The sequence below is a fragment of the Atractosteus spatula genome, chromosome 11 (genome assembly GCF_055471065.1).
Source record: "Atractosteus spatula isolate fAtrSpa1 chromosome 11, fAtrSpa1.hap1, whole genome shotgun sequence".
NCBI lineage: Eukaryota > Metazoa > Chordata > Actinopteri > Semionotiformes > Lepisosteidae > Atractosteus > Atractosteus spatula.
The window spans coordinates 22,292,376-22,317,087 of record NC_142716.1 but is presented as its reverse complement, the minus strand read 5'-3'; the positions used below and the strand labels follow the sequence as shown (position 1 = coordinate 22,317,087).

At 41.9% G+C, this 24,712-nt stretch overlaps 1 protein-coding gene across 1 annotated transcript; it reads left to right on the top strand.

The window, feature by feature from the left end:
* The first annotated feature begins 898 nt into the window (after window positions 1-898).
* On the top strand, window positions 899-13,253 carry rtca (RNA 3'-terminal phosphate cyclase). Its single transcript, XM_088927500.1, has 11 exons — window positions 899-1,377; window positions 1,484-1,584; window positions 2,500-2,643; window positions 3,725-3,848; window positions 5,411-5,469; window positions 6,350-6,491; window positions 7,603-7,727; window positions 8,925-8,983; window positions 11,257-11,351; window positions 11,888-11,992; window positions 12,839-13,253. The coding sequence occupies exons 1-11, from the start codon at window positions 1,333-1,335 to the stop codon at window positions 12,935-12,937; spliced, it is 1,098 nt and encodes a 365-aa protein (XP_088783626.1). The 5' UTR covers window positions 899-1,332; the 3' UTR covers window positions 12,938-13,253.
* The last annotated feature ends 11,459 nt before the right edge of the window (window positions 13,254-24,712 follow it).

The following is a 24,712-nucleotide window of genomic DNA, read 5'->3' as shown; positions in this document are numbered from 1 at the left end:
AGAAACAAAGTAGTTTACTTAGTCTGTGCTTAATTTGTGTTTTCAATGATTTACCTTTTAAAAAAATCTGGCATGTCTTGCATGCCCAGGGGGTTCTGTTCACCCCAGGTTAAGAACCACTGATCTAGGCAGTATCTGTGTAGTGTGATGCCTCTTTCAGCTCTTGATGATTGAGTAGACTATGCTCACAGGGATATTCAAAGACTTTGATATTTCTGAACCTTCTCCTGATCTGTGCTTTTCAGTAACTTTCTCTCTGACTTGCATTGAACGCTCATTTGTCTTCATGGTCGAGTCTTCGATTGATATTCAATACCTGAATTGATATTCAAACACCTTACAGCGGTCTTATTTAATCTGAACTAGCCGTTTTTCCACCGGTTGCTGAACGAGACGTCTCGAGAATAGTACAATTAATAGAATTAATACAATAACGGTAATGGTTCTAATGCTTAAAAATACATCATATAACCAGACGCAACGAACACGTTTTGAGGATGACGATGTAGCGAGGAGGTAATGAATGATAAAGAAGGCATGTTGTTGTGAAATAAAAACTGCAAACGAGGAACACTAAATATAAAGAAGCAGCCTGCACTGCAGCTGAGCCTACACCCCTCTCGGGTCAGCTGCCCGCAGTTGTTGGGAATGCAGAAATGATCCTGTTGCGCAGATTCTTGCAGATCTGCACAGATCTGCTGCAGAACTGTGTATTCTTTCAAGACAGTTCGGCTACGTCATCGGTATTGTTTTTGTTTTAAACCACTGTAGCCCCCCGATTATTTCTGTCGCCCTGAAGTAAAACCGAAAGCTGTCAAGCTGTTTTCATAAAGCGTTCTCTGCACCTGCCCCGCTGCTCTGCAAGGCCAGGAAAAAGTTCTTGGTTGAGTATGACGTCAGAGAGGGAGCAGCGAATATTCAGCTAGGCGAGCCAGTGGGGTGAGAGTACTGATAATGATTATGGCGCAGTGCTGTGAGCTTCCCACGCTCTGTAGTTAAGTACAATCGTGCAAGTAACGTGAAAAGGCTTGCGGTTAAATGAAGCCGTGATTTTAAAAACAAAAGCTTGTGCGGTATCTTTCTTGAAAAGAGAAGGGGAGTCGTAGGTCGGCCCGCCTAATAGCGGCAGTGACTGTGCGTGTTCCCGGTAGGACGGCGGCGTTATTGTTTATACTCAGCTGCCGAAAAAGGCAGGCAAGCGGGCAAACGCCGGTATCGCCACTGCTACCGCCGCGCCGGCTGCGCGCTGCGGATTGCCCCGGGCAGCAGGAGTTACTGAGTGGGTATCGGGGTCGCCAATCGCTGCGAACTGATCGCTTCTGCAGCGCCAACATGGCCGCAACAACGTTTGCAATTGACGGCAGTATCATGGAGGGGGTATGTACCCGTCGGGAAGTGACAGGAATCACTTTTCACAGATGCTGTGTTCTAGTTTTAAAGTCTGACGCTAATCCCGTGTATGTGTTTGTTTTCCATCTGCCAGGGAGGACAGATACTGAGAGTATCCGCGGCGCTGAGCTGCGTCCAGGGTGCATCTCTCACAATTAGTAAAATCCGAGCTGGCAGGAGTACACCGGGGCTAAGGTAGCGCATCCTATTAGTCGGAGCCGTTCATTTAATGCTTTAATACATGTAGTTTAGATTAATCTTGCGTTCAGTTTTAAAATAACTTTATTTTTTGTGTTATATTTTAATAAAAGTTGAGCCTGGAATCAATGCGACGTCCGTTTTGGATCTCATCAAAGCGTTGATTAATCCCAGGAAATAACTTTTCTTGAGAATTCTAGCGTCGTATTTTGTCCTTACATGTGTTCCTGTAAGCCGATAAAACTCTCTTTTATCGTTTTTGCACACTGCAACATCCATGTTCATCAATTTTTCATAGCGTCCTTTGTTACAGCACACCACGCACATGGTAACTATTACAGAAAAAAAGTAGCAAGTCATAGTCGGCTGTTAAGCATTACAGTTTTTTAACGAGTAAAACATTTCGAATTTCTTGCTATAAAGTGGTAGCCTTGCGTTGTTTTTTTCCGGAATCCTTTAAAATGTATATAATCAACAAATTCCGAAATTCAGAAAAACGCAATACAGTAGAATACTTGCGAGATGGCTGTATAACGAGCTTTTTAGTTCACTTTTCATTCAACATCCTTAAAGCGAATTTCAGATTTAAACGCAGGAGAGCCACAAAGTGCAGCCGGGGTGGTGCTGCTTCCAGGGCCGATGTCCCAGACAAAGGATAACCGACTGCTCTTCAGGGTGTTTCACGGCCGGGCCGCTGCGCTTCTCCGCTGCAGAAATTAAAATTACCAGCCAGATTGAAATGCTTCTGATAATAATCAATACTGAACTTAAATCTTTAAATGAATACAGTTTTTTTTATGAAAGTCGTGAAGCATGTTTTAGAATGAGAAGAATGTGTGTATGGAAGGCTGCTGGGCAGTGAGTGTTTCGCCCTCTTTATTTGGTTTTTGAAATCCCCTTTTCTCTCCCCAGGCCTCAGCACCTGTCCGGCCTGGAGCTGGTGCGGGACCTGTGTGGTGGACACCTGGAGGGGGCAGATGTTGGATCGACAGAAGTCATGCTGAGCTCAGGGAAGATCAAGGGAGGGAGTCATGTCGCCGACACCAAAACAGCAGGGTAAGAAGCCAGAGAGTCAAGTGTTTTAGGGAAGAAGATGCCTTGATAGGCAGGAGTACAGTACTTACTGAAGTATAGTGAGCTAGACATGTCTTTGCAACCAACTGTAATTGTTAAATGGTTTACAATGAAATTGAACCTCATTTCTAACAGGAGGAGGTCCTTCTCTCTTGTCCAGTGGCTCACAGTGATTGAGCTCCGTACTGCAGTTTCATGTTCAGATACCCACAGCTCGTTGTGGGGAATAGGGTCTCCTGTTTAGCCTCAGAATAAACTGCTATTCGAGCAGCACCTGCTTTTTACTGCAGACTCATCACATCAGTGGCAGTGTTTGTGCTTCTTTTGAGCTCTGTAGAAGCCAGAATTTTAGCCCAGCCATAGCTATCTTAGAGAATTGCTGGCAAGTCCATACTGCTTTTTGAAAAACCTTGCGAAATTCCAAAAAAATGCAAAATGATCATGGAATCTTTTTCCGCTGTGAAAAGGGTAGTGTGCTCGGAGTAAATGGAGGCAATGAACAGTGTCATGGAAAGCTTTATTTATAATTAGGCTTTGTACAGTGTCCTGCAGCTCTTTTACAGTCAACTAAAGGGTAACCTTGTTTCTTAGATGGCTTAGTTTGGGACACGTTCAGTGAATTGTTTCCAAGCTGGAAAGGAGAAATGGCTCCCAGTCCAGATCTGAATGTGAACACGCATTGACATTACTGCTTGTTTCCTCAGAATTCCCCAGGAATAACCAAACGATTGAGATTTAATTAAACATCGCCCCTTTAATGCAAATGTGTAGTGCGGTTGGTCTCTCTTTTCTTTCTTTATTCTTCCTGTATTATTTGGTGATGTGTGTATACCATTCCTATTAAAACACTAGTGCCTGCTTTCAACAAAAAGCAGATGTTTGTTGTTGTTTTTTTTTGTTTTAAGCTGCGTCAGCCAAGGTATGACTTCACTTTGTCTGCTCTAGTTCAGTCGACATGAAAACAGCACACAGAATTCGAGCCGGGATGACGGGTGTCTGTGGCCGTGCCACTCCTAGGGCGTGGGAGGAGTAGCTGACAGCCCTGTCATGTTGTCTGTTGCAGGAGTGTGGGGCTGCTGCTGCAGGTGTCCCTGCCCTGCGTGCTGTTTGCAGACGCCCCCTCCGAGCTCTGCCTGAAGGGAGGCACCAATGCCGAGATGGCCCCCCAGATCGACTACACCATGAAGGTATGCGGAAGACTGGATCTTGGGAGTCTTAGTGCACTGCCACGTTTCATAATGACATGTTCAGATAGTGTGAGCACTAAAGAGTGCCTTCCTTCAGGTGTTTGAAATCCATATTGAGATTTGGACAAGGAGTCAGAGCAGTGTGGGAGGTGAGAGCCAATGGTGAGGTCCAAAGACTATTCATTCCTGAGCATATCCAGTGCACCTACCCACTGTACCCCCATCAAAAGGGCCCCATAAGGTTTTTCTCATTTTGACTTCCCTTAGGCTTGTTAATTACTGTTTGTTGAATTATACTTGTGTCGCCATACAGTCTATCCTATGGATAGGGTTCCGAGTCTCCTGAGAAAAAGTTCAGTGGTTATGAAATCCACAGTAGTTGCACAGTTGGGTGCAGTGATTTTCATGGTATTTCAATGAGAACCATTTTATTGCAGTATATTTGTGTTACTTGACAAAAACAGTTCAACAGTAGACCGTGGTATTCTTAAATAACAAAAGAACAAATGGGTGTACTCAGTGAAAACTAGAATCTTGTGAGTTGAACAGTCTTGATGAATAAATAAAAAAAACTTTAATGATAAGCCAGTTTTTACTGATCCTCCCCATATGTCGAGATTTGGGATTGACAGTGGGGAAAATCTAACAAATACTACTTGGATGTTAAGAGGGCAGATGTCTCCATTGGATTCATCAATCACTATAGCCAGTTGGTTTATTAACTGTTTTGTCTCTTGCCTGTGAAATTTGGTTGCTTTGTGTAGATCTTCACATCCCTAGTTACACTGGTGACAGAATCACTCCTTCAGTTTCCACCCTGTGTAGTTTTTGGTTGTCCTGCTCCATTTTTCAAGCAGGATACAGCACAAGACTCTATGCGCTCGGACGTCTGGGAGATCTGTGAATCTACAATTCTAGTAGAGTTTTTAAACAAGAGCATCGATTTTTCATAGAATTGCTCTTGCATGTTAGGTTTGATTTCAGCCTTTCTCTTCTGAATCCAGTTGCTGATGTTACAGGAGGCACAGAGCAGTTTACTGCAAGTTCCTAATGAATACTGCTTTGTTCAGCCTGCTGGTCATCCTTTTTACCTTCCTTTGACAAGCCCACCTAATTATGCCAAGCTTACTGTAATTCATGCCTAAGGTATGTCTGTATGAGATAAGTTTAGTCTTAGCTTTATGGTTTTTGGCTAATGTCAGAATTTTCATGCAGTCTGTGAAATCGTGATTTTTTTGGGGGTCTTCCATTATGGATCATAGAAGATCAGTGGTGATGGTAATGTTTGTTTTCCCATGGTATGAATTTGGTTCAGTTCCAAAGCTCCAATAAACAGTTGTCTGGAGTTCCACAATATTTAATTCACCAGATCACCTCACACAGCTGGGGGGGGGGGGTCGTCCATATCTGAACGTTAGTAGGTGGGAAATGTGAGTGTGTTTCTCAGTGTTCACTATCCTTCACAGTGTTACGAGTCAAGATCTACATAAATGACTATGCAAGAAACAAGCCAATGGCATTGTGGGAAAATGACTGATTGATTGTAGATGAATGTGTTCTAGGTGTTCAGACCCATGGTGGAGAAATTTGGGGTGAAATTTGACTGTGAATTAAAGATGAGGTGAGTGTTATGTACTTAACTATGTTTGTGAAAATGCTGTACTGTACCTTTCGTGTTAAGTACAGTGAAAAATACGAGAGCTGTAGGGTCACAAATATAAGAAGTGAAGAATTCCTGAACTCTGAATGTAGTAAAAATATCGTTAAGGTTCCAGAACACCATGCTTTATTGGGGTTCTCTTGCAGTCTAAGACAGGCAATATTTACAGGCTGATGGTCATTGTGGTAGGAGTTCCTTCAGCTGACACCACTACAGAATTATGAGTGTAGTAAAACAAAACACTAAGAAAATTCAGTGCTAGAAGAGAATCTGGATAGGGGTCTAGTCATATACCTTCACTGTCCTGCAGTTTGAAAAGAATTGGTCTTCTCAAAGAAAAACGGAACATGTTGGGCCTCTGGGCCAGATACAGTAGCTTTTACTCACAATCTAGGTGAATTGGCTGTACTCGGAAAATAAATTGGTCACATTCAAGAGAAAATGGGATTTTCCTGTTTGCTTGGGAGTTGCTTACTTTATGAAAGAATCTTAGTCATCAGTATATAATCTAACTTTAGCACAGTCGGCTGTGTTTCTAGCTTGTTAAATGTGTAAAAAGAAACATTTTTTCCTGCTTTTGTGTTGTTTGTCTATAAACATCCAGGATCCTGAAAGAGCAGTAGTGTTAGGAGGAGTAATGTACTATGAAGCCCCATCAGTCTGAAAGATGCCTGTGTTGTCGGGACAGACAGTCTAGAAATTGGATAAATGAAAAACATTGTGTGTAGTTGGAATTGTAGCCTTCTGTGAGCTCTCTAGAGTGCTGAATTTGAAGGGAGGTGATAAGACAATTGTTTTAAGCAGCAAACCCATCTGACTGCATCCCCTTTTTTATCTGCAGAGGTTACTATCCCAGGGGTGGAGGAGAGGTCATTGTGAAAACCAACCCTGTGAAAGAGCTTTCTCCTGCCAGCCTCACAGAGAGAGGAACCATCACCAAGATCTATGGAAGAGCCTTTGTTGCCGGTGTGCTTCCCCACAAGGTAGGGGTCCACCATGCTACAGGTTTGATCTGCCAGCCAGAAGAGCCCTGACAGCTCTAACCTGAATCTCCTTGAAAACAGTCAAAATAGGCACATTGGGTGCTACATGTACAGATAGTGTAAAACAGGCTCAAATGGTAAGATGCATGTGGGGATGTTCTGGAAGTTTCTGTTTTGGAATAGCAGGAATCCTGAATTAGCGTGAATACAACCATGTTAATCCATTGTGATGTACCATCAGGGAGGATCGAGCAACATTTAAGAAGGCATTGACCCCAAACATTTCCAGGAAGTTATGAACTGTGGTTGTTTTATTTTTAAGCTGAATGTGAAGCTTCGTGTGTCAATAATGACACAGTTACCAGCTTTGTAAAGAAATGTCTTCCCTTTTATTGTACACCTTTGTTAAGGCAGCTGTGTGGAGAGGTGGGAAAGGTTTTATGTGGAAGGATATGGATTCATACCCCGGGGAGGGTGCTGTTGTATGCAGGAGGAAGGTGCTTCACTCAAATTGCTCCAGTTAAATGTCCAGTTGTGGAAACGGGTACAATTGTAAAACACTTTGGATAAAACTAACGCGTCGTGCTTGTTCTTTATTCAGGTTAAGGATATTGAGATCGGCACATTTATTCTTTTTTTACTGGTTAGCACGCAGAAGGTGATGCACATCCAAGGAGCAAATCAGTCTGATGCAGGGGTGTCCAATCTGGGTCCTGGAGGGCCTCAGGATATCCATGTTTCTTTAAAGCAACAGCACCTGCAAAGCTGGGAGAAGCTGTTATGTGGTGCAGTTAAACCAGTAACCAGCTGGTTTAGGTCTGAAGAGCATAGCTGGAATGAAATCCAGCGGAGGTACTGGCCTTGCGAGATGTGGATTGGCTGCCCCTGGTCTAGAGCTGAAGGGAGGACTGAAGTGAGACATGACACCCTGCTCCTTTGTGTTTTTAAATTGTTTTTGGAATCTGTATTTTAGACTTGGCAGACTTTAGGGTGTTGGATATGTAGTTTAAAGCACACACAGCGTATAAGAAATTAAAACGTATCCACAGCTGGTAGAAATTGCTGCCTTTGCTGCATTGTCAATTAACTGTTCTGTCTGACTTCTGCCTAGCTTGCAAAAGACATGGCGACTGCAGCTGTTCGGCAAATCAGGAAAGAGATCAAAGACCTGTACATCAACATCCAGGCGATGCAGGAGAAGAAGGAGGAGGCCTTTGGTAACGGCAATGGCATCATGTAAGCTGAGTCGCTCTGTGTTGCTAGATAGTATTGTGGCCATTTCCCTTTTGCACGTATTGAACTTGCCCTGCCCCAGATCCCTCGCTCCATACAAAATGGCCAGCTCCTTCTGATTAAATTCCACAGGTTTCTGATGTGTCTCAAGTAAACTCTCGCAGCTGGAAAGTGTGTAGAAGGCAGAGGAGAAAGATCTTGGAAAGGGTGACTGAATACCTTAGGGGTACAGTAGATTTACCCCCTGGTTTGCCTGTATGCAGTACAGAGATGTGAGAAAGCCACCTCCAGCAGTATCATACGTATCTTGGTGCAGGCACTTTACATTTTTTTTTTACTTTTAGAATCATTTTCCTGGTTATGGATAGAATGAAAGAATTTTGGCCTTTTCCTTGAAAATGCAGGTGGTTGAGTCTGAGCTTTGGATGGCAGTTTGGGGAAAAGTGCAGATTAATCCAGAGCAGTTGGCAGAGTAGTGAGTTGAGGTACATTGCTCTCCGTGCTAAAATGCCATATATTGTTGTGGGGATTGTCAGAGCATTTTAAAACACTTCTGAAAACCAGGGCACTGGTTTGGTCTTAATGGTTGAAACTGAATTTTGTCTTGTTAGGCATTATCAAAGATTGTGAGGTGGGACATTTGTAGAATTCAGTTCAGTTCAACTTTATATCTCATTATACTTACACGGGTGCATAGTATAGTGAAAGGTTTCTCATTAGTCTCTCAGGTACAGTATATAAATAGAACAGAAGACAAGACAATAGACAGTAACACAATAACAAGAGTGTAATAACAATAACTGTAATCAAAAACTGCAAATACGCAAACAAAAGTATACAACAGGACAAAAACAGTGCAAAAGTAATTCAGAGAACAGTGCAACAATAGTATGGTGATGATAAATATTACAACTCGCACAGTTTTAAGCACAATTTCAGCTTACATTCAGTTGTTGTGTATGTAGTGGTATAGGAGTACAGTCATTGTGGGTACAGGAAAAAGTGAGGAGAGATCATAGTATGATGGGAGGGAGTGGGGGCGTCACCAGCTTGATGGCTCTGCTTACAACTCGGAATAACTCGAAACCTGGTTTCAAGATGGTTTATGTTATTTTACAGTTCATGTCGGGCCTGTTTTAAGCAGTGGTTTGGATTTTCAGTTTGTTCTAACTCCTTGTTTCCTGCTGTCACCCCCTGCAGTATCTTTGCAGAATCCTCCACTGGCTGCATTTTTGCGGGGTCTGCTCTGGGGAAGAAAGGTAAGATCCCTGATGCTTTTTTTTGCAGTTTTTACATCTCATACTTCAGGCTCATTTCTTTTGCTAGCTGGAAAGAGGTGTGTTATGAGTCTCATTTCCTTTACATTTCTATTGCGTTGTCCTAAATATTTTTAAATTTCCAGACTTTTCTGAGCAGATTTCCAGGAAATGTGCAAGTAAAACTAATTAAGAAAAAATAGCCTGTGGAACAGAAAATACTTGCCTTAACACTAATGGAGTTTTGCAAGCATCCATTTGCTCAGAATAGCTCAACCTGCATGGCACTCAACAGAGCCAGTTGCTGGTAAAACCTGGAAAGTCTCAGACTCTTGGGAACCTAAATGACCTAAAATGCTTCCGTCAAGACTGAAGAGCTTGACTTTCAGTCAGAATAGGGAAAATCAGATATACAATGCACAGAAGATGCATTACCAGGAAAATCAGAGCTTATTCTTGCTGCCTCAATTGGCCTTAATTTATAATAATCCACATTTCACTTTGTTGGCCTCTAGAGGGTAGTGTGGCTACCAGTAAGTACAGTTACTGGGATTTTTCTCACTCTGTTGAGCCACATTTCTGTGGAAAATGTTGAGAGACGAGGTGACTCTGGATTCTATGGTTGGTGGAGTTTTGAGTGATCTATTAGCCAGGGAAAAATTCTTTATCTAAAAGCTGTTGTAAAGCTGTTGTTGGATGAAATCTTTAGCTGTGTGGTTTCTAGTTCAATCAGTCCTGTTAAAGGTGAGTTCTGCCATTTCACACTTTACCACACTTGGCTATGTTTAGGTCTTCCTTGCTGAGCCCAGAGACAGGCTGCTGAACCGAAATACTCGACGTTTGGCTTTGTTGGCCTCTAGAGGGTAGTGTGGCTGTACAATTTCTGGTATGTTGTACTACAACTCCGTTGTGATGGTGACCTGCTGGCAGGCTGGAGTGTTTCATCCACCCAGGTCTTGACTTTTTCATTATGGCACATTTGTTGGTGCCTTTGTGTATATTTTTTTGGTTGGGAGCCAGGATTGAGCCTCCTGTTGTTTGGTTTGATTTCAAATGTTTTTACAAGTGCATTTATCTTGGTCTGTCAGCATTTTGTGGCATTACAGGACATGCCTGTCTGCAGGAAAAAGTAAGTCCTCTCTCTTAATCGAGGGTTTCCTGCTTCCTTCCTTGATTAAACCAAACTGGTACATAATACCTTTTGGAAAATAGAAAAGGAAGAGCTTGATTTTCGAATGAAACTTCACCCGGTTCAGATTTTTAAATCTTTCAACAAAACCCATAGCAAAATAAAATAATTTTGTATACATATGCCCTTGGCCTAAATTCAGGCCCTCTCGAGAGTGTAGCTCCTGCAAGAGGAGGACCCAGGCCAGGAGCATCTGAAGTGCAGATTTAATCAAAATGGTTGTGCTAGCAGTTCTGTGTAACGTTTGCAGTTTTTCATGGTAATTATGCTATCAACGCTCTGTCTCCTCTCCACAGCGTACAGTCATTTTGCAGAAGATGGTTCTGGAAAGTCCCTAGTAATGATGAAAGTAATGTGTGTAAGGTCATCCATGAAATTCACAGATTGTCAGGACTGAGAGCTTGAGGGTTTTCTGCTGATATCTGTGATTGAAGGAGATGCAGAGGCTGGAGTGTTTTCAAATCTAGCCTTCAGGCACTTTTAGGAATGTTTTATCACCTGTGTAAGCTTTGTTTGCATGTGAATTCTTAATTTCTCATTTTATTGTGATAATAGGCTTTTGTTTGTCAGTACAGTTGGGGTGTATGAGGAAGGGGTTTATGGATTTGTCATTCCTTCCATCCTGAAGAACAGGAGGTGCTTCTTTACCCAGAAGGGTTGTGGGAACGTGGAACAAGTTACTCAGCCATGTTGTAGCTAAAAACCAGCTACTTTCAGGAAACATCTGGATGAGATCCTTTGAACAATTAACTGGCAAATGACTTTAATTTGACAAATCTAGCCTTATGAGCTTTTTATGTTCTTTTATGAACCCTTATGTTATTTTTGCTTGCTAAAGATGAGCACCTGTCTTCGGATAATTGGTTTCATTCTAGTGCTGTATGCTGAACTGACAGGCTGCAGGTGCACAACTCTGAGGGAACATGCCTCTGGGCTACTACAACACCCACTGCAGCCTATCAGTTGTTGGCAGCTTTGTTATAACTTGTAGCTCTGTGCATTCCACGAATGAAAGAAAGGATTTGGATTTCATTTGAAACATGGAGTGGAATTGACTGCTTCTTTTTCCCCTCTGTGTTGTGCCTAGGTGTTTATGCAGACAAGGTTGGGATTGAGGCAGCAGAGATGCTCCTGAGGAACATCCGGCACAATGGCTGTGTGGACGAGTTCCTGCAGGACCAGGTGAGGAGTGAGGACAGGTGTCGGCCAACTGGTCCTGTTCTCACCTCGCGAGACACGAACAGCATGACAGGAGGTGGTGCCAGGATGAGCCCACAGGGCAGTGCTTGCTCTTAGCTCGCGGGCAGCATAGAAGTTCAGTTTTTCCCTGCATCTTCTTACTCAGTATTCAATTTGTTACAGTATCCTTTGCTGTAAAAAGACTTAAGTCTTCTGTTGTCACCCTTTTAGGAAGTAGGTATTTTAAAATCCACGTTTCAAATTCCAATTTACATTTTGGCACAGTGCTAAGACCGTCTGCCAGCATAAATTCTTCTAAATGGTCCAATAACAGTTTTTGTTTAGGAATTATCTCACTAATAGAATCAAACCTGAGAAGTTTTCCCCTTCATTACAACTGAAGAAAAAAAGACCCCTGTATTGAATTTCTCTGGCCTGTTTTTTTGTTACCATTGTCAGATCAAACTCAAACTTTTTGTTTCTAAAGGGGATTTGTCTTTGAAGAACCATGACTGATTTTGTCTTGTCTCCTCTGGCAGCTTATTGTCTTCATGGCATTGGCAAATGGCACCTCCAGGGTTAGAACTGGACCTGTTACCCTGCACACACGCACTGCCATACATGTTGCCGAGCAGCTGACTAAGGTGGGCAAGAGGTTTCCTAACTGCGGCCAAAATAAACTACAGTATAGCCTGACCACATAGCAAAACTTTCACCTGGGATTCCCAGCAGAGTTTGTACCAGCTCCAAAACATTGCATACCTGTTTGTGCCTGAATTGTCTGTCCTGTGTGGTTGCCATGGTGTTTTTCCCAGCATTTGTCTGTCTAATGCTACCAGTTTTTCTAATGCATGTGCAGGGCTCATTCTTGAAATTACAGCTTTACCCGAGTCTTGAGAGGGGAGTACAGTGAGTCTTATTAGGGGGTAGACAGACTAGCATCCAGATAGTATCTACTTTTCTTGTTTAAAGAACAGGAGTGAACATTTCTGCTGTTCATCTCCACTTAGTGGGCCCTGAAAACTAAGCATCTGTATTAAACCAAGTACCTTTAAATCATTGAATTTTTGGAAAAGGTTTGCGCTCTGTTTGGCCTAGGGTGGAGAAAGCATTCTTTGGTCGGTCTTTTCAGAGTCATTACTGAAAAGCGCATTGTGTCATAGTGAGATTTTGTTCACACAGAAGATACCTCTACAGACTATGGCAATGGACACTGTGCACCATGTCCTCCTGTCCATGTTCACAGGTGTGGACACATTGATCGTATTGAGCATAAACGACCCCTTCTGACACATCTTGTCATTGTCCAGAGGAATATGTGCCCCCTATTTCCGGACTTTGCTGCTGTGTAGTGCACCACAACCTTTGTGAAGCCTAGAAGCAAGTTTCATTTGAACCTTCGGGGGGGGGGACATTTTTCTTATGCTGAAATGGGAAGGATTTTTGTCTCCCTTTGGTGTTATTTAAGTGTTTTGTTGTTTTTTTTTCAGGCCAAATTCACCATCACCAAGGCAGAAGATCAGAACTCTACCAATGAGACTCATATAATTGAGTGCCAGGGAGTTGGGATGACAAACCCACACTTCTAGATAATTTGGTAGCGCATGACTTTACTGTAGCGTGCCCACAGCGCCGTACCATGGAGTCTGAGCAAAGGACTGTGTTGCTCAAGTATAAGCTGTATAAAAATTGTAGTCAGGGGATTTTTTTTGTTTGTTACAATCCTAGGTTGTTCCCAGCACACTCTCTGAACTGGATTTCAGTGAGGTGAAAGCAGAGATGTGGTACAAATTTCACAAGCCTTTTTTTAACTCCTTTGAACACCTAAAAGCCTGTGTTGGTGGGCCCCTATTGACTACTGCCGGTACTCAGGGGATTGCCTTACAATAAAATTATTCTTGGAAATTTTGGTCTGGACATTTTTGTTGGGAAGCTGTTTCAGTTCAGAACCACAAAGGACTGTTTTATGTTGCATATGTTTTGATTCACTTCCAGCACCTCTTGAATAAAGGTTTGCTACTGCAAATCTGCACTGTATCAGTCATGTGGTTGAAAAGTGGGTATACTGCTCTTTTTTTTTCCCATAAGTATTTGGTCCATTGGAGTCTGTCACACCTGTCATATATCATTTTTGTGGTGTTTTACTTTATATGCATTTTTCCAATCATTAGCAGCAAACTTGAAATTTTGACATTAATGGCTTTATTCACTTTGGTTATTCCCCTCCCTTAACATTGCTAAACTGCCCGAGTACAGAACTGCATTCTTGTTATAAGAGTGATGTCTGCTGAAGATGCACTGCTAATCTTTTGAGAGCGAGCCTCACTGCATTTTAAGAGAAGATAACATAACCAATTGATCTATGTAGAAATCTGTTCTGAGTTTTGCAATTTGCTTTTTTGTGTGTGGAAAATAACAAAGGTTGTGCATTTGAACCATTTGTCCCATTGGGTCTGTTTGATAGTTTAGCAGCAAGGTGAATCTACAACTCCAGCCTTTTCTTTAAAGTGCCCAGATTTTGGACTTCAAACCTGTTCTAGACAGCCACAACAGTATGCTTAGATTAGATCTCTTTCCAGTCTCCTTTTTTCTAGATTGAAAAGATCTGTCAAACATGTCTATATATAACAGTCCCCTGAGATCAAGAATCATTTTGCTCATTTGACCTCTAAGGCTTTAGTATCCTTTGTGTGGTCTGGTGAGTACCTATTGAACAAAATACGCAAAGTGAGGTTTTACAAGTGAATTGTAAAGCTTGAGCATAATTTATCTAGATTAAAATTCTGTGGTTTTTGCTCTGTCAAAGACCTCTTTGCTTTCTTTCTATCTGGATAAGAACATAGGCACTCGGAAAGCTTTTGTGAGGAGCTTCCTTTGCCTCGGACTGTGTGACGTGTACAAGCGTGTTGATCTTAAGCTTCCTTTGCCATCTGTCTGCAGGTAAGTGATGGGTAGAGGTGAGGATGGCATGATGGGGATGCCCCATGCCTGTGATGATGAGGTGAATGAGCTGGGACTGCAGGACAGAATGCTTTTTCTCTTAGAGGCTTGCCCAGTTAACCTCAATATGCTTTAGAATCAGGGCGTCCAGGCACACTGCTGGTTAAGGGAAAGATATATTCCTCGTCTGGAGGTTGTCCTAAAGCACATGATAAATCTGGACATCCCATTCAGAAAATCAAATCTGTGAAATGGAAAACAATGAAACATTTAGGTGCTCAATGGAAGTCTTTGTAACATGAGACCATAATGACAAGTTGGAGGTCAGTTTAACAACTGTACACCTCCTGTGCCATCTATTGATGGGGAGTAGGACCATTTCACACCTTGTTTTAACCACTGTTCTCTCTGAACTCAAGAGGCCAGTCATTTACAGTCATTACGCTATTTCAGTCAGTCTGCCCTCAACTCCATAACACAAATTCGGTAATTCAGTATCGGGTAAATAATATTGCCAAAGCAGCAAACAAGAAGATAACAGGTTATAAAACAGAGAATACTCACAATTTATATGCTTATGAGCATAACCATTTATTTTAATAAGAAGGGGATTTTCTAATTTTTTTGTTAAATTATTTGATCATTATTTTAGTTCCCGGCTTGTAGGACTTCTAGAGGCTAGGGACTATATTATGTTAAAAGGCGAGCTATGATTAATGCAGAGCTCGAAGGAACCATTGAAGGTGGATGATAACATTCTCCCACATTGATGCCATTGCCCAGCCCAGATGTCTGAGATAGCTAGCATGAACTTTGAAATTGTGAGGTTCTAACAGTCTGACAGCATTTGGCAGTCTTGTGTAGATGTATTGTCTACTGGTTCTCTGCTCAGTGGTAATTTTCGAGACCTGGGACACTCGCTGTTGCAGTTGTATGATCAGTGATTCTGACAGTGTTCTGTCCTCATAGCTGATGGTTTCCAGTTCAGGGTAAACTGTTGAAACCAACAGTAATATCAGCAGGTAACTGGGTTTCTATGAATTGGTTGTCTGTCCTGAAAGAGAAGTTGTATACTTATATACCAAACCTTAAGAGCAAAATGTTTTTAGACAGATGGAGCTAATTACACTTGGCCCAAAAGCACTTGTGTATAGTGTAAAAATTCATAAACCTGACCTTGAGATGTGTGCTTAACCTTTTAAAAGGTGAACAAGCTGAACAAAATCCTGAGTATAACCCTAAGATTAACCTAAAATGACTCACATTTTGGATTTTCACAGTTAATCCACAGAGCAAATTACCAATATCCTTCATGAGATAGATTTTTGTCTTTTCACATAATGAAGCCAGTTCTCCTGGTTAATCTATTACCTCTTGTGACTTTCATTTTAAAATTGAATGCATATTTCTGCTTTTTATTATAAATTCAATTGGGGTCTTGTTTTTCTTTTCCCTGATTTCCAGAATATTAAAGGAAATGTGTTTAAAATAACCATTGCTTTTTATTTCAGTAATCTAAGATGGAGCCAGATAACTGTGGCTCTGAAAAGCTGTAGGTAAAAAGAAACATTTGGAAAGTGTGCTTTGATGTTCTTTTGCACAGATCAATTCATTTTGGACAAATAATCAATGGTTTACTTTTTTTGGTTAGATACAACTTGCTTGGTTTTGTGGTTTATCTTAATCATTAAAAAAACAAAAGCATTTCTGGCATTCTGATTTTAAAGTCTTGCCTTACTGCATTTATGCCAGTAATTTAGTTTTGAAAACCCAAAATCCATTAAAAGGGGGGAAAAAGTATGTAATATATCCAGATAATTTCTTGTGCCCCTTGGTTTGTCTCTCTTACTTTTTTACTTTATTTTTCAACATCCACAGTTTAATTGATATGAGGATTAAGAATGAAAAAGCAGGCACAGTGTTCTGTCTGCTTACTTCTTGTGTAGTAAGAGTTAGGGGCTGATCTTCACTACTGCTATTATCTCAAAAAAGATAGCAATAGAATATTAAGAGTCAAACACTGCAATGGTTGCACCTCTGGAATGCAGCAGCTTTTTAATATTGACCTGGGGCTTACTAGTTTGAAAAAATAATTCTGCTCCAGGTCCTTATGTAAGACTTGGCAGCTCTTGTTCCACAATGATTACCAGAATACTCTATGATTTTTGTTAAACCCATTTCTCTGAATATTTAATCCTCTCCACGCAGATGCTTTTTTTGTGACAGGGGACAAGGGAGCTCTAGCAGTGTGAACTGTATCTCCACTCACATTCATTCACAAGAATGAGGGAGTGTAGCCACACTCCACAGCTCAGTGTTCAGTAGGACACAGTCCCAGTCACATCAGTGAGAAAGGTCAGAGTCTGACTCAGCCTGATCTGGACCCTGTGCTCTGAGAAACACTGTACCATAACAGCAGGAGAATGGGCCAACTCCTCCTCAGTGCACACCTGTGCAGTGGAACATCATTGCTGTTTGTTGGATCTCTTAAAATCCAGGCACATCTGTTACTGTCTGTGCCTTGATACTTGTGAGCAAAGGTTACAAATCGATAGAGGACACGTCTGACCTCAGCAGTGTGTGTCACCGATAATGTCAAGGGGGATGTGCAGTGATTTGATAATGAAGCACTTTATTACCTCACTGTGGCAGTTGAAAAGCAACAAATAAACTCCAAACATCAACAGCACTGAAAACCCTCTTTTAATTTAGCCTTCCATTTAACCTATGACTCCTAATCTCACTGGTTGCTCATTAAGAAAATAAATCTGTGGAAAGTCACAGGGAGAGAGGGGTTCTATCATGAATCCTACCAGGAGCGAGAATGAGAATATTAACAACTCTGTAGTAACAGTTTCTTCCGCTTGGTTTCAGTGCTGCCACCAAGCCTGTGGTTAAGAGTGCAGCTCAACCAGCTCACTCTGCGGTCAGTGTGGGTCATAATGCCCCAGTATAGTGACAGGGACACTATACTGTAAACAGGCGCCGTCCTTCGGATGAGACGTAAAACCGAGGTCCTGAGTCTCTGTGGTCATTAAAAATCCCAGGGCGTTTCAAAAAGAGTAGGGGTGTAACCCCAGCATCCTGGCCAAATTTCCCATTGGCTCCTACCAATCATGGCCTCCTAATAATCCCCATCTATGAATTGGCTTCATTACTCTGCCCTCCTCCCCACTAATAGCTGATGTGTGGTGAGGGTTCTGGCGCACTATGGCTGCCGTCGCATCATCCAGGTGAATGCTGCACATTGGTGGTGGTGGAGGGGAGTCCCCATTACCTGTAAAAGCGCTTTGAGTGGAGTGTCCAGAAAAGCGCTATATAAGTGTAAGCAAGTATTATTATTAGTATTAACCCAGTAAGACTAACAGCAGCTCCACAGGATTAACAGGACATCACTGACCACTGCTTGGCCAATGCTACACCTCAGTCCATGTGCCTCTGTTAGAGAATGTGTGGTTCTGTTTCTCTTGTGTTTAAGCAGTACGAAGCCTATACTCCACATCCTTGCTGCTCTTTTTCTGCCTCTCAAAGATGCCCCCTGCAAGACAAAAATAAATGCGCAGTGTGCAATGGTGAATTCATAGAGGTAGTCTAGGTTGGCCCATCATGTTTCTTACCACATGTGTCCCTGCTGTTTCTTCTTCAACAATCTCTCAGATTACATACGGATGTAGGTCAGGGCTCCAGGGTGATGATTAATAGTCACAAGACAGAGGCACGTCTGGAGCCTCTAAGCTGGATCTGACCAGGGCGGCTCCTCGCTTGCATGGCGGCATCTGTGCCACTGTTGTACTGTGGGATTCAGTCCACCCCCAGTTCACCGTTTTAACTGGGCTTTAGCAAGAAAAGAAAACATTTCAGTTCAGTGGGGAGCATAATGTTTGCCACTGGCAAGTAAACAGTAAACAGTAAAACTGAACAGAACCCTTGGAGGTATTTTTGCACTTTAGCTAGAAACTGCTGATGAAAATAGCTCTTCTACAACAAGCATTTTGAGGCCACTCCTCTATCTCACTGTCTCAAGCTCAAATACTGTTTCTCTTTGACAAACATTAGCCAAATGCTTGTTATACTTCATTGCACAGAAAAGGTCTTTAGAAAGTCCGTAATGAAAATCAATATGGACGATCTGAAAAAGAAAGGAAGTGATATGTGCGCCGAAAGCCAGTCCAGGATGTGCTCCCTGAGAGTCACACCAAAAAAGAATTTGGTATGGACTGGGCCAGCAAGGAGAGTCGGAGCCATGCTTCTGCATGGACCAGCCCAGCGGGAAGAGTCAGAGCCCTAGTCCAATTCGGACCAGTCCAACAGGGACAGTATTCCACTATTTCTGTCTATGCCCTTTGTCCCAACAAAAAGTCATCTTTGTTATTGTCCACAGAAGAATAATTGTCGATACTTCTTGTTTGACACTCAACAGTTTTTGGAAAGGGATGATAATATACAGTACAATCACTATTATTGAAGTGCTTTTATACAGTATGTCTTGAAAAGCGCACTATCATGTATCTGTGTGTCTGTGTCTCATGGAGAAAAGCTGGGGTATATTCCTAATGCAAGAAATTGTATAGGGTTAATAAAGAAACATTATCATTATTATCATTATTATTATCTGTAACTTTTAATCAGAAAGAATGAATAAAATTACCAAATGATCCTGAAGAATGTTACAATACCAAGCTGAACCCTACATTTATGTGTAGACTTAAACCCAGTGAACCCTTTAGTTTCCCCACAAGATATTCACACCAGCATTATAATTACAGTATGTGTTTTCCAAAATATCTGTAGCTCTGTAACACCCCCGAGAGCCTGGCTTCCAAATGCATAGGTGTTACTGTGTGCTCCATTATGTGCTTGGTGTTGTGTCACAAGTGATCTGTCAAGTATACTCATTAGTATAGGATTCTTTACATTGAATGTTCTTTCCACACTGTGGATGAGATTGAGATTGTGATAAGGGTTACCAGTTTTATCTGCAAATATACAGATAACACTAAAGATGCAATACGTTTGTACTTCATGTTGATTTCTGTGGTCTTGCTCAACATCTTCCTGGTTTCAGCACCACCCACGTTGCATAAGTCTCTTCTGTCACAAGATGACTTTTCCACAAAAATCTCCCTTCTCTTGTAAACATTGCATAGCAATATTCATTGAAAGGCCTGTTTAAAGATGGTACAGCTTACATATTTAAAAGTTGACTAAAACTGAGGATATATTTAAAGAATTCCTAGAGCACAGCCAGTAGAATATTTCAGATGCCCTAGGTCCGTCACACCTATTTAAACAACTACATGATGGGTTATCATGGTTGAGTATAGCACTGCAATGACACTGTTACAACAGCACTAAAGTAATTCTATCTGGCTGCTGTTTCTTTCTGTATAGGAGAACAGCAAGGCTCAGCCTGTGTTGTGGAGGTCAGCTGCATTGCGAACAGGAGACTGTGGGGTGCAGACTTTTCCATGATGTCACCCCTGGGGTGTCAGGCCCTTGCTCATCAGACACAGAAAACAGTTCATTGCAATTCATTGCATTGCATTCATTGCATTTAAAAAAAAGAAATCAATACATCTCAAATTTTGGTCTAGATTTTAAATGTGAAATCCAGCACGTGAGCAAGCTATAAAAAGCAGCTCAATGATGCTGAAATTCTTACCTGCGTCACAGTAACCCAGCACGCTCGAAGGGCTGGATCTCACCTGCTGTAACCTGAGTCTGCTCTGCCTGAGGCTGCAGCCCTGCTCTGCATTCCCCTCTCAAGTACTGAAGGATCTACATGCACGGGACACCCTGGGAGCAAATCCAGCACATTTAGCCCAAAATGCCCACTCAGGGATGCTGGAATTGCTGTGGGCAAGTGTGAGTGGCCTTCACTGACTACTCCCCCGACCCCTCCCCCACCCCCCCCCATGAAGGCATGTCAGACACCCCGTCCTGGAAGAGCGAAGGTGAGCATCACAGCGGGTGGGCCTCTGGCTCAGCCCTCCATCCTCCCTCAGCAGCAGCTCGGGTGTGGATCTCCCTCATAGCAGGTAGGCACTTATGCTCTGAGTCCAGCATTTCTAGGCTTTCATAGGACACTGAGAACGTAGCCAGTGGAGAGACAACAAATAAAGAACAAACCACTGTATGGTCATTTTTCAGTTAACGGAGTGAGAAACTGCTGCCTTGGTTCTTATTTTTAAATCAAACCCTCTCCTATGGAATAGCACCTCAGCACTCTTTCTGGAGTGTGGTTGTTTATAAATATATACCGAAGAAATACCTGATTCTGATACTGAGCACTACTGTAAATGAGAGCCCTGACTCTGCTGAAGGTACTAGTGCACTGAAGTGGGCTGGAATTCACTGGAAATCCTTTAGACTTCATAATGTATTTGTGGTGGTCATTTAGCTTCTGTTACTCAGTCGATTGATTTTCTCCTAGTTTTGACACTTCCACAGTGGCCGCAGGAGTAAGTCTTTGTGCTCTAACGATGTCATACAGTGGTGAAACTGAAGACTGTGGTTCATAAAGCAGTTGCATCAGCACATTTGCAGGTCATGAGGAACTGATGCCCAGATCTGCGAATGAGATTTAGAATGTAAATACTGAAGGACACATGAGGAATACATTTTGCCTAAAGCACAAAACCTGTCAAGAAAAATGGTTTTATACTTAAAAAAAAAACATTGATAAAATAATGCAACCTGCGTTATAAAATCTTGCATTTTTTTTGTTTTGGAGCAGTTCTGCATTTCTTGTTGTGAAAATGGAACAAAAGCATGACAATGTGCATTTGACGTTTTTCAGTTTTTATTTATTTATTCATTAATTTCTTTTCACACCTCTTTCGGCCTTCTAAAAATCTCTTTTGTCCTTTCTTGATTTGAAGATGCGATTTTCTGTATTTTATTTGTATGTCAGCTGTTGTCCATAAGTTGATTATACAGTATTATTATTTTTACTAGCTTTACCATGTCAAACCATTGACCAGTCAGTGTGTGTTGCAAAGATGGAAAATACACAAAGTGGATTAAGATCAGATAATTTAGAGCAGTTGGCTGTGTCATCATCACTCAGTTCTGGTTGCTTAAAATGTTCCAATAATGTAGACAACGTTCTGAGTGAGTACAATAAAACCTCTATTCCCGTGCCAAATCCTGTTGAAACCTTGTGTTGTTTGAATTTAAACACACATTCAAAGAAAATACTGAGTATGCCCATAGATCAATTTGTTTATTGTGTAAATCTTACCAAAATCCTGAACAGTCTAGTGATAAGAGACAGCTTAACCTGTCTTATATACCGTGTATATAGCTTACAGTGCCTTGCAAAAGTATTCACCCCCCTTGGACTTTTTCACATTTTATTGTTACAGCATGAACCATGATGTATTTAATTGAGAATTTTTGCCACTCCCCAACACAAAGTACTCTATATTGTCAAAGTGAAAAAAAATCCAGACATTTTACTAAATTAATTCGAAATAAAAAAAACAGAAACTAATTGAATGCATAAGTATTCACCTCCTTTGCTTTGACACACCTAAATTACCTCTGAAGTAACCAACTCCAAGTAACATTATTACTTGACTAGAGCCCATCTGTGTGCAGTTGAGGTGTTTCACATGATTTCAGAATACATACACCTGTGTCTGGGAGCTTTGCCACTTAGCGTATTTCCAAGGAACATTCCAACCAGATCTGAGACAAGGTTCTTGAAACATACCAGTCAGAACAAGGATATAAGAAAATTTTCAAGGCATTGAATATACCTCGAGGCAGAGTGAAGTCCATCATTTAAAAGGTGAGAAAATATGGAACAACTGTGAACCTGCCCAGAACTGGCCATCCTCCAAAATTAGTGTCAGGACAAGAAGAGTCATAGTAAGGGAGGCCTCCACGAGGCCTACAGTAACTCTAAATGAGTTACAGTCCTCCATGACAGAGAAGGGAGAAACTGTGCATGAGGCAACAATAACGCTTCATAAATTTGGCTTGTACGTAAGGGTGGCAAGAAGAAAGCCTTTGTTGAAAAAAACTTATATCGCATCTCAGCTAGAGTTTGCCCAAAGGCATGTGAGAGTCTCAACAATTTTGAGGAAGATTCTATGGTCTGATGAGACCAAAATTGAACTTTATGTTTAGCGCAAACCTAACACAGCACATCACATGGAGAACACCATCCCTACAGTGAAACATTGTGGTGGCAGCATCATGCTTTGGGGATGCTTCTCTGTAGCAGGGACTGGAAAACTCATAAAGATAGAAGGAAAAATGGATGGAGCTAAGTAGAGAAAAATCCTAGAGGAAAACGTGCTGCAATCCGTAAGAGCACTGGGACTTGGAAGACGATTCATCTTCCAACAGGACAATCAGCCGAAACATACAGCAAAAGCCACACTGGAGTGGCTTAAAACCAAAAATGTTAATGTCCTGTTAGTGGCCCAGTCAAAGCCCAGACCTCAATCCCATCGAGCATCTGTGGAATGACTTAAGTATTGCTGTTCACAAACTGTCCCCATCCAACTTGATGGAGGTTGAGCAAGTTTGCCAAGAAGAATGGGCAAAAATTCCAGTGTCAAGATGTGCAATGCTGATAGAGACTTACCCAAAGGGACTCACAGCTGTAATTGCTGCCAAAGGTGGTCCTACCAAGTATTAACTCTGGGGGGTGAATTTAGTAAAATTTAGTAGGATTTTTTTACTTTGACATTATAGAGTACTTTGTGTTGATGAGTGGCAAAACTTAAAATGTGGAAAAAGTCCAAAGGGGGTGAATACTTTTGCAAGGCACTGTATGTATGAGCTTGAATAGTTCTTAGCTTCCAGGGAAAACACTGATCCCAGTAAAACCTTATTAATGGGTATCAATGAGATAGCAGCTTCTCTGTGAGTCAAATCTGCATCTGCATCATCCTTCAGGATCAGACCCAGCTACACAGTCCCGATATCAAATATCTGAACTCACTGCACTGTTAAGATATAACTGTATAGATTATTAGAGGTTAGAAACAGGACAGATATTTGGTGGTGTTCCCATATCATTTCACATTACCTAACAGCAATGATTATTGAAGCAAACCATAAAACAACAAGCTTATCTTGTAGAGTTTGTTTGATATTCAGTTCTCATCAAACTCTGGGTAAATATAGGGGCTCCTAAGTGACTTGGGTAATGAAGATGTTTGTACAATTAAGCATTTTATTCTGGGCATCATTCATGGAGTATGCCAACTTTCAACATGCAAGAGGTCACGACTGGTGTTTCCAAACATAAGTCTGCCAGAGTACACTCACAGCCCGAGTGGAAATGTAAGTGTGTTTCTGAGGAAGGAGTGCACATATTTCACAGGTAGAATGATGTAGAAATGTATTGGAACTCTGACCCAGGGTGCCTTCTGTGTGGAGTTTGCATGTTCTCCCTGTGGTTGGGTGGGCTTTCCCTGGGTGCTTTGGCTTCCTTCCTCCTTCTAGCATGGCTAAGCTGATTGGTGTCTTGTTATTACAGAACAAAATGTGATGCTTGTCGTAACCAATACTGTGGTGACTGAAAATAAGAATCACAGCAGTTTTTCCAGATTGTGTGGAGTACTGTATATGAGTCCAGCCCTGGTTGTAGTCCTGCCTGGAGACCATATAATGGATAAATAACTGTCCTTATTATAAAGCTTTTTGTTCTAAAAAATTCCAAAGAGCTTTACAAACAAGCAGGGATCCACTTCATCAATTGCTGAATCTCCACCTGGCTGACACAACACAGTCCCAGTGCATAGCAGGTAAGGGAGAAGAGGGAGGGCTTCACCTGTTAAAATAAATGGGAACTTTCAGAAGATCGGATTGTAAAACCCACAGTGGAATTCAGCCAGGACACCGTCAGTACCACCAAAACACTTTTGAACAGCCTAGATGCATGGGATCACTAATGACTGAGTAGTCATGACCTCAGTGTAAAATCGAAGTCTGGTGCCTCCTACAGCGGATGCCTGATCCATACTCCACACGCGTTTGGAAATTGTGGGCCAGAGAAGCAAGTTTAAAGGTACACAAACACTACTCATCATAGCAGAGACCTGAAGGTCCCGTATCCCAGCACCGGCCTAGCCCAGTCGTTCTGTTTCAGGATGGTACACACAGTACACACAAAATAAACCTAATGGTACATAAAAATAAACCTTATATTTTGTCTTAATTCCAGGTATCAGAAACACACATAACGCTCCAGCTCGCTAGTTGCTCGGCCTGTCACTGTCTGTGCTCCCCAGCTTGATAAGAAACACTCGCTGCACCGCTCTCCGCACACTGAGCTCGGCCAGCCCGAGAGGCGTTCCCACCCGCAGCGCCTCGCACGCTGATAGGTTAGAGGAGACCAAGCCCTAGCAACGCTCCTTAGTGTAGCGATTGGCGCCTGGTAACCATGTGATGCCACTTTAAGA